This window comes from Vicugna pacos, chromosome 23 (assembly GCF_048564905.1).
Source record: "Vicugna pacos chromosome 23, VicPac4, whole genome shotgun sequence".
Classification (NCBI taxonomy): Eukaryota; Metazoa; Chordata; class Mammalia; order Artiodactyla; family Camelidae; genus Vicugna; species Vicugna pacos.
The window spans coordinates 12,381,706-12,391,363 of record NC_133009.1 but is presented as its reverse complement, the minus strand read 5'-3'; the positions used below and the strand labels follow the sequence as shown (position 1 = coordinate 12,391,363).

Sequence of the window (9,658 nt, the reverse complement as noted above, 5' to 3'; positions counted from 1 at the left end):
ACACTGCACACACGCCCACCTGTTGCTGAGTCATGGGTGGTTCAGAGCCCAGGCCTGGGCTTCAGCCTCCAGACCCCAGACCCGCCCAGCACACGTGCCCTGCTCAGTGGAGAAAGGCCACAGCACCACCCACGGGTACACGTGGGCAGAGGTGCTGAGGGGCCAGTTGAACCCACCAGATAGAATGAATTGAGAAGGCTTCCTGCAAAAAGTGAGTTTTAAGCTAGATTTTTCCCAACTCTTTTTTTTTTAACATTTTATTTTATTTTTGTATCTTTGTATTATTTAATTATTTTGTTTTGGCAGTGGGGAGGTAATTAGGCTTATTTAATTTTAGAGGAGCTGCTGGGGATTGAACCCAGGATCTCATGCATGCTAAGCATGTGGTCTACCACTCTCCCACAACTTATAAATTATGAATTGCTCAGACAGGTAATAAAATTGGAAGAAAAGTGCAATAAACAGCCATAAATTCCCCCCTGCACACAAAGATTGTTGCTGTTTTGCCATTTCTGCCCCATCTGTACGTGTGTGTGCATATATACATGCAACATTTTCTGAATGACTTGACTGTACGACATCACAGGCATCGTGACACATCAGCATCGCCTCCCAAGATTGGGCTGTTTGTCGAGATTACCCTGTAACCATAACATAATTTCTACACCTGGGAAAATCAACACTCCTCCCCTAACTTTCAGCTCACATTCCAATTTCCCCAAATGTCTTTTTTTTTTCAAACAAGGATTCAATTGATGTTCATGAATTGGAGGCAGACTAGACAGGCCATTGACTGAATGAGAAGCAGGCATTCCTCCTGGGGAGGTTCTGGAGTCACCAGGGCCAGGCAGTAGGCAAGAGTGAGGGGCCTCAGCTTACAATACAGAACCTGGCTCTCCCACAGGGGTGAATCCAGCGCAAGGGAGGGGCAGAAGCCTACGGTGCAAAGCACCCAGTGAAGATCACCCTTGCTGTTCTGATGACCTTTCCGGGTGTCTTTATCAGACCACACCCAGCCATCATGAGGTTTCCTAGACACTAGGTCACAACACAGACTCAACGGGGGTCTCACTCAGGTCCTGGGGAGGCCCTGGGACAAGCCAACCACCTCTGGCATCTGTCTGGGCTGCCTACCTCTCTGCCTCTCCGCTCCCTCCCTCCAACCCTCCCTCCATCTCCCCCTCCCTCCTTCTCCCCCTCCCTCCATCTCTCCTCCCTCTCTCCCTCCCTCTTTTGCCTTTAAGAACTTAATCAGACCTACTGAAGGGCCTCGGGGAGAACAGCTGGCACCAGAGACAGAAATAGCCCCAGCAGAAACCTTGTCTCTGTCAAAGCCTCAAGCGAGCCCGGCTGGGAAGCAGGGGCTGCAGCGAGGAGAAAATGCAGAACACCCTCCGCCCCGCTGAGAGTCTGCCCCTGGGCCAGAGAAGCTCAGGGCCAGGACTCAAGTGGGATCACCGCTGAGAGCTGCCATCCACATGCGCTTAGTGCCTGTCTCCAGCGGGAGGCTGGGGTCAGGAGCAAGGCCTTCCACCCGAGAAGGAGGCTTCCCCTACCTGGGATGAGGAGTCTGGGGGGTTCCAGAGACATGCCCACCCTGAGGTCATTTCCCTCCAGGTCAGACCTCAGGTGCTGAGATCCTTGCCTGGACAGCCACCGGCCCACTGCCATGGGCCCGGTCCCCCAAGGGTGGATGAAATCACAGTGTGAGCCAGCCTAGGCCTAAAGGAGGAATGAGGAGCTGTTGGTGAGGGTGTGAGTGGGTCCTAGACATGTCTGCCAGGCCCCACTGGTGTGAGTAGAGGGGACAGGCTGAGGGCCAGAAGCTGGCTCAACCCACGCCTCCACATCCCAGCCAAGAACTCTGTGGAGTCCAAGAATTCTGTTTGACTCGGACCCTCCAAGTTGTGATGAAGGTATATTTGACAAAGAAGGAAGCAGAACATATTTTATTTAATAGTTTGCTAGCTTAATTTGTCACTTACAAATATTTAAACCTATGGTACGTGAGCCTCTGTCTGCAGCCCCTTCAGATGTGAGGTGTGGGCCTGTGGCTCGAGCCTGGTGCCCCCTCCAGGCCGGGAGTGGCCTTTGCGTGGATGTTAGGGGGCCAGTTCATCCTGGAGACAAACCGTGTCCTCAGGCCTCCCACCTCCCCTTTCTGCTGTATTTCCAGCCACAGGAGGACCCTCTATGGCCTCTTTCAGCTTAAATGCAATCCAGACTAAGAAGGAAAGAAGGGAAAAATGCCCTTAAGGAGGGCAGTGCCCGACCCAAAGGCGAATCCATCAAGACGGACCTTAGGCCGGGTGAGCCCCTTTGGAGTAGGTGTGAAGCCCAGCTGCACAGCCGCCAGCGCGCGCGCAGAGTGGGCGGGGGTGGGGAGACAAGGCCTAACGCACCCCGGGTCAGCTCCATCCACTGCTCTGGGACTCATGCAAACAAGGCAGAAAATAGAGGCATCACCCCATCTATTCACGGATATTCATTCACTGAGCACTTGCTGTAGCTAAGGGCGCGGGGGCCTGGGTAGCGTGACGCCCAAGACCTGGGTCCTCGCTCCATCTGGAGAAGGAGATGGGCACACAGGAAATCTCGGTTCTCTGTGACTCTGTGGGGATGGCGTGAGCTCAGGGAGGCTCGAGAAGTCTCCTAAAGGGAGCAGAGTACGAGCTAAGAGCTAAGGAAGGATTTATCCAGGAATTGAGGAATTGAAAGTATTCTAGGAATGTGCCCAGGCTTGGAAGCAAGAGAGAGCAGGGTGTTTTAGGGGAATGGAGTGTGGGGGTGGGGGAGGATGTCTGGGGAGGATTGGGGAAAGGGGAAGTTTGGTGTGAGATGAAGCTGGTCAGAAACAGGATCCACATGACAAAGGGCCTAGAAGCCACTTAAGGGGCCCCGGTCTAATCTTGAGGATAATCAGGAAACACTGAAAGCCTTTAAGCACCCCAGGTCTTAAATATAGGATGATTTGAAGATCTTCACAGGCCTTAGGCCCTTTTACTATTCACAGCCTCACTCCACATCACATCAAACATCAGCAGATAAATCCACGTTACAATTATTTTTTCAGGAAAAAAGTTGAAGGGAGTTTTCTAACTCTGATTTGAAACTATTATTAATTTCTTAATTTCAGTTTTGCAGGTATCTCTTTCTGTTTTGAAGCCAATGACACTTTTTGGTGGAGTAGGGGACAAAGAGTCCTTTTTACTCTTCACAGACCCCATGCATTGTGTTATGGAATCTAATGAAAATGAAATAGTGACATGGTCAGTGTTATGATTTAGAGAGATCACACTTCAGAAAATAGAGCGGAAATTGCTGTTTAATGGGTAGAGGTTTTCAGTTTTGCAAGAGGAAAAAGTTCTAGAGTTCTGTTTCACAACAGCAGGCATATAGTTAACACTACTTTAAACTTAAAAATGCTTCTGATGGTACATATTATGTTTGTTTGTTTTACCACAATAAAAAGAAAATAGCGTGGAGATTGGATCGGGAGGACTAGCCCTGGGTTTCCAGGTAGGAGGCAGCAGATATAATGTAGCTGGAAGATGGTCAAGACTTGAACTAATGGAGGGAGAAAGAGTGCACAGATTTGGGAGAATCCACAGGAACTGGATACAGGATTTGACCGATGAGGCGAAGGGACAAGACCCGATGGTTCATCAGCGGGAGTAACCAAGCTATGCCCCTACCAAGCTGGAGACCAGGGGGAAGCAGCAGCCAAAGGGGAGGAGGATGGGGATCTTGGGTTGAAGATACAAGTGGAACCTACAAAGCAGGTATCCAGGAGGCACCTGGAGACCCTGACCTGGAGCTTGGGGGACAGTTGGGTTATAGATTTCAGTTTGGGAACTATCAATATTCAGGGAGTAACTGGAAGCATGTGAAAGGATGAGGGACATTAAAATGAGGAGACAGCCTCTGGCAGAGTGCCAGGGAAGAGCCACAACTCAAGGAAGGCCAGGGGAAGGGCACCCCCAAGAGTTCTGAGAGGGAGTTTCCAGGAGGTAGACCAAGCTGGGAGGTACACCAAGGAGTGAGATCTAATGGAAACCAGGGAGACGGTATTTCCACTGGAAGGAGAGGTCAGAGGAGTTAAAGCCGCAGATGGGTTGGCACAGATGCTAACCAGTTTCTGGGAGTGCGGTAGTTCCATGGAGGGTGCTCAGAGGTGTATCTGGCAGGATATATTAAGAGCTCATTCAAGAGCATCGCACCCCTCTGTGTGTGTCCCCTTAAATCATAGGGGTGAGATTGTGTTCAGACCCTCAGTATTAGTAAAGGTTAAACTGAGGCATATTACATTTTTTAAGAGTTTATTTGAGAAAAACCTATTCCAACTGGGTAGCATCAAATTGAGCAAATAACAAAGAGCTCCAAAGAGCTGTACAAAATAAAGGACTTTTATAGCCATAAGGGAGCAGGAACAAAGAAGTTATACTAGGCAAAAAGGTGGGTTAGTTATTGCAAAGTTACCTTCCTTTAGGGGACGGCAGGGGTCTGTCTGGCATATAACCTAACTAGTGCTGATCAGGCAATTCCTGACTGACTGGTTTAAGATTCCATTTCTGGAAGAGGCAAAGCTGTAATTAAGTTTACTTGGTTTGGCGACATGGGTCTTAGCATAAGTGACTCCATTTGGGACTTGTCTTGTTTTTAACTCCATTTGGTTTGGAGTTAGCAAGAATTCAGGGGGCAGTTCCTCAGGGCTCAGTCATCTGGATGTCTTAGGGATTGTTAGAACCATGAGAGATTATCTTACTTTTATGTGAGTGCTTGGAGCTTCCCAAGTTTATTCACGACAGCTTCTTGCAACAGCTCTACCTTGTCTTACAGAATTAGAAATGATTGCTCAGAGAGGTTAAGCGACTTACTGGAGGTCACCCAGCTGTGAGGGTCGGAAGCAGTTCTTTTCACTCCGATCCCAGCTCTCTTCCCTCCCGCTTGTTTTCCCCACCCTAACTGACAGAGGAGCCCAAGGAAGATGCATTCCTGCCCTGTCTCGGCAGGGCCTGGTGGTGTCATGTCCCTCATCCCGTGGCTCCGGTGGAACGAGGCCCCACCACGGCTGTCGTCGCGGAGTCCAGCGGAGATGGTGCTGGAGACGCTCATGGTGGAGCTGGCAGGGCAGATGCGAGAGGCTGAGCGGCAGCAGTGGGAGCGCAGCAACGCGGTCAGGAAGATCTGCACCGGCGTGGACTACAGCTGGCTGGCCAGCGCGCCCCGGCCCACCTACGACCTCAGCCCCGGGGAGAGAATGCAACTGGAGGATGTCTGTGCCAAGATCCACCCATCCTACTGCGGGCCTGCCATCCTCAGGTAACCCCGGCAATGACAGGGACCAACGGTTGGACTTCAGACTCTAGGGCGGGTGACCACAGCGGCAAGGGCCTGAGCTACCAGGACAGGAAGCTGGGTCTGAAAGAGGCCCTGGCATGCCAGGCCAGGGCTAGGGGCTCAAAAGGGGGTGGAGGCACGTGGGTTTTGATAGGAAAGAACCCCAGGCCTTTGAGCTTTCTATCCTCCCTGCCTGGACTGTTAGCATCCTGACTGCTTCCTCTCCATCATTAGTTCATCTTCCATATTACCTTCTAAGAGAGGTTTTCCCACATAATCTCTCCAAAATTGGTTTCGCAGTTACTCTATTTCACACTAGTTTATCTAAGGGGTGTGTGTGTGTGTGTGTTTGTGTGCACGCATTCTCAAAGGAATCAGAGCCCTGGGGCATCGGACGTTTATAACTTGAATACAGACCTGTTCCTGAACTTCAATATAACTTTAATAAAGCTGTGAGCCACATGGTCCAGTCTTCGTTGGGTTCAGGGTTAAGGAAGCAGAGTCCAACAGCCAAGAGTAATGTCAAAACTAATTCAAGTTTTTTACCTGCATTTCTTGAACCCTAGTAAAGGAATAAAATTCCACAATAAAACATCTTAAATCCCCCTTAGTCTCCCCAAAGCTTCCCTTACCCATCTCTTTAGCCAATAGATGCATCTATGAGACAGCTTTCTCTTTGAAATTCTGCTTAAAAACTTCTTCTTCAGTCCTGTTCATACTCCTTTGGGTTCTGTGGTCTTATCACCACCCCCTCACACTTATTCCTCTAGGCTGAGAATCTTACCCTCCCCCATTTTTCTTATTCTGCACCATGGAAACCCCTCAAATGTACCTAGTTCCAGAAGCACCCTGGGGACAGGGCTGGGGGTGAGTCATGAGTCATGGGCTATGGGCGGTGCTGATAAAAGAATCTAAGCTGGCAAACCAAAACTCATAAATGGGGGGAGGGCTGCTGGGGACACTCTGGGGACTGTCCCATCACATTTCCTATCTCATTGCTGAGAAGTTGGAGAAGTCCTTACTCTCAATATGGTAGAGGAAACCAGGTACTAAATGGACTTGCTAGCTATTGTTCATTCTTGAGCTCTAAGCCAGAGACCTGTTAGGCAGAGGAAACAGCTTGGGCAGGGATCCAGGAGAACCTGAGGCAGTGGGGTACCACGTGATTCTTCCTGGCTGCCTTGCAGACTGTGGCGGATTAGCAGGGAGCCTGGTGCGCATGGCCAGACAGCTCACTCTCACCCAGCAGGTGGCGGGGAGCTACGGAAGGAATAGCGTGGGACAGTGACAGAAGCAGATACATATTTCAGAGAGATCACACTAGCCAGGGACGGCAGAAGGGTGGGAGAGGGTTAGCCAGAAAAGTCCCTGAGAGCGATGGTCTTCCCTTACTACTACTGCATTGATGACCTGAGGGAAGTGCCAGCATCTTTACATACATCAGCACATTAAATCTTACAAAAGAATAACTATGACCCCAGTTTACAGACGAGGAAGCTGAGTCACATGAAGGCAAGAGGTGGCAGAGCTGGAATTTGAACTCAGGATGGGCTGGGGCACTAAGTAGGTGGGTGGGTGGTTCCTGATTCACTTCAAAAGAAGTGGGGAAGCAGTGGGGTGGGGGGAGGGAATTGCCCACGGAGGTGCACGGAGACGCGCCTGGGGTTAGACACTGGCCAAGCGCCGCGCCCGGGTGACCCGCCCCACCGCGCCCTCTCACCTCTCCCATCTCTGCACCCAGGTTCAGGCAGCTGATAGCGGAGCACGAGCCCGAGGTGCAGGAGGTGTCCGGACTCTTCCGCTCGGTGCTGCAGGAGGTCTTGGAGAGGATGCAGCAGGAGGAGGAGGCGCAAAAGCTGACTAGGCAGTGGAACCTGCGGCCCCGCGCCACCTTCAAGACCCGCGCGCGCATCGCCCCCTTCGCCAGCGACATCCGCACCATCTCGGAGGACGTGGAGCGGGACGCGCCTCCGCCGTCCCGGACCTGGAGCCTGCCCGAGTTCCGGGCGCAGAAAGAGTACTGACCCGCCCTCACCTGCCCAGGAGCGGAGCCACCTGTGGGAGGGCGTGATAGCTCGGGACCGTCCTGGGCCCTGGAACTTCCCCAGCCGCCCTGCCCCTGACGCAGGGGCCAAAGAAACCACCCCATCCCAAGACACTCCTATTAGATGGAGCCACCCTTCACTGCCCTCTCCAGTTGGCCACAAGGCCTAGTCAGGGCTTGGAGCTGCAGCAAGGGCCCCTTCACTCCCCTGCACAAGTCGGCTGGAGCAGCCCATTCCCTGCCTCAGGGAGATTCAGGGTCTTGGAAGACCACCACGCCCTCGCTATCTTCTGCTTCTGTCTGGAATAGGAAGAGTTGCCCTGCTTTTTGCCAAGTCATAAGTTCTCACCTCACCTTAGAGATGTCCCATTCATCCCCTCTCCCTGGGCAATGATGAGGCACCTGTCAGATGGTGTCCATTCTCTGCTGGTGACTGGTCAGTCTCACCCCTGCAGGTGGGTCACAGCCTCGGGGATGGGCAGAGCTGTAAGGGACCCAGGTCTACTCTCCTCCAAGTAGTGAATGAGAGGACTGAGGCTCCAAGAGGTCCAGGCTTCTGCCACCATTAACTGTAGCAAGATCCCCATGGGTGGTGAGATTGTCCCACACACATAAGTCTCTGCCCCTGAGTCCTTGAGTCCTGGGCTATGATGGGACAGGTCCAAGGGCTGGTCTCTGCCTGCCTGTGGTCTGATGCATCTCTTTACCTTGGCACCAGGGTGGGGGTCTGAGGTAGGTCGCCATTCCCCCATCCCACAGTCATCATGTGGGAAGTGGCCAGCCCCCAGCAGCTCCTTCCAGAGGCTAAGCTTCAAGGCCTTCTGACTCGCTGCTCTGGAGAGCCAGCTCTCTGATTCCAGGGTCCTTCTCTATCTGGTTGTGCCTGCTCTTTGATTTTCTTCAGAGAAAATGATGCCCAAGCCTCTAACTGACCTCGAGGCTCCTGAGTGCAATGTCACCCTACAGACTTCTCTGTCCTTCCATTTCTAACACGGTTAGATCTTGATGATGGGCATGTGGATTATCCAGTGCGTGGATCAACAATAGCAAATCTGGAAGATATCAGGCAGCCTCCTCACACACCCTGACTGAGCTGAAGCTGGGTGTGGGGGAATGGGTGGGGAAAGTGTCTGCCCTCAACTGTCAGTGCATGGTCAGAAAATGCAAGTGGGTCTTATTATTAGTCTAAATAAAATGCCAAGAGCAGATAAGTCAATGTGGGGGTATCTATATATTCCTTGACCAAGCTGAGTGGGGAAAAAATTTATAATGATCTGGTTTTGGATATTTTCACTCAAATCTGGACAGAGAATCAAAGGATAGTGGAAAACCTCCATCTAATGGTATCAAGATGAAAGAGTTGATCAGCTCATTAACATAATCAGTGACAGTTGAGACTCACTTAAATAAAAATATACACATTAAATATCTTACATATTTTAACACATAAAAAAGTTCATCCAATTGCCGAACTTTTAATGTAGATCCAAGCTGTGTTCACTTCTTTTGTGACACGTGTGGGTTGTCTGATGGGAGTCCTGCACTTAAGTTTTATTAGCTTGTGTGTACTTTTAGCATAACAATAAGAACAACTGGTACACACAGGGTTTAGCAGGAACAGAAGTGACCTTTGGTAAGCAGACAGCTCAGTTTGGGGAGCAAAAGTGTTGGGAGAGCTAGAAAAGGCTTACTAGCCACGGGCAGTGTGGGCTTTGTGATGCCCTGGATGTGGGTCATGTTTTCCCCAGGGAATGAAGTATCAAGGTCAACTCCGAGGGGACTTCAGAGGAGACCAGTTAAGAAAACATCGACCCTGTTTCCTCTTTTCCACCACCCTGCATGTACCTGTTCTTCCCAAAGAAAAGGAAGACTTGAGCTTTCGTTGTGTTCTTTTAAGTTGCAGTCACTGCCCTCCCACGAAAGCCTTTCTTGCCCACCTCAGTCAAGACAGACAGAAGCCATCAACTTCAGACACCCGTTGTCCCACTGCAGGGAATCCCAGCTGGTGGCACTCAAACCCGGAGTAATGAGGTCTGTCTCAATCTTGAGTTTTAAAAACCCAGTAACAACAAATGAAAGAATAAAACGGTTTGAGAGCCTCCTTGCGAGTGTGATGGAGGCTCCTGGCAGTTTGAGTTTCTCATGCAGCTCAACACCACTGACCACTAGAGGGCGCCAGTGGGTTCTGGACCACTCTGTGATTACGTTATTTTGCTTTGTGGTTTATTCTTTCACTTGTTAAGCCTTATGAACATTTTCAGCCACACAGAAAAG

The 9,658-nt window shown here is 50.9% G+C and overlaps 1 protein-coding gene across 1 annotated transcript; it reads left to right on the top strand.

Annotated features, from left to right (window-relative positions):
- Positions 1-5,026: 5,026 nt before the first annotated feature.
- On the top strand, positions 5,027-7,364 carry RD3 (RD3 regulator of GUCY2D). The gene is made up of 2 exons (XM_006198876.3): positions 5,027-5,322; positions 7,082-7,364. Exons 1-2 carry the CDS (start codon positions 5,027-5,029, stop codon positions 7,362-7,364), a joined length of 579 nt encoding a protein of 192 aa, XP_006198938.3.
- Positions 7,365-9,658: the final 2,294 nt, after the last annotated feature.

Excerpts from the sequence above, each read along its gene's own strand:
- RD3 (XM_006198876.3), top strand. The coding sequence starts at position 5,027 with ATGTCCCTCATCCCGTGGCTCCGGTGGAACGAGGCCCCACCACGGCTG. Across the intron at positions 5,323-7,081 it reads TGCGGGCCTGCCATCCTCAG|GTTCAGGCAGCTGATAGCGG; the intron begins GTAACCCCGGCA and ends CTCTGCACCCAG.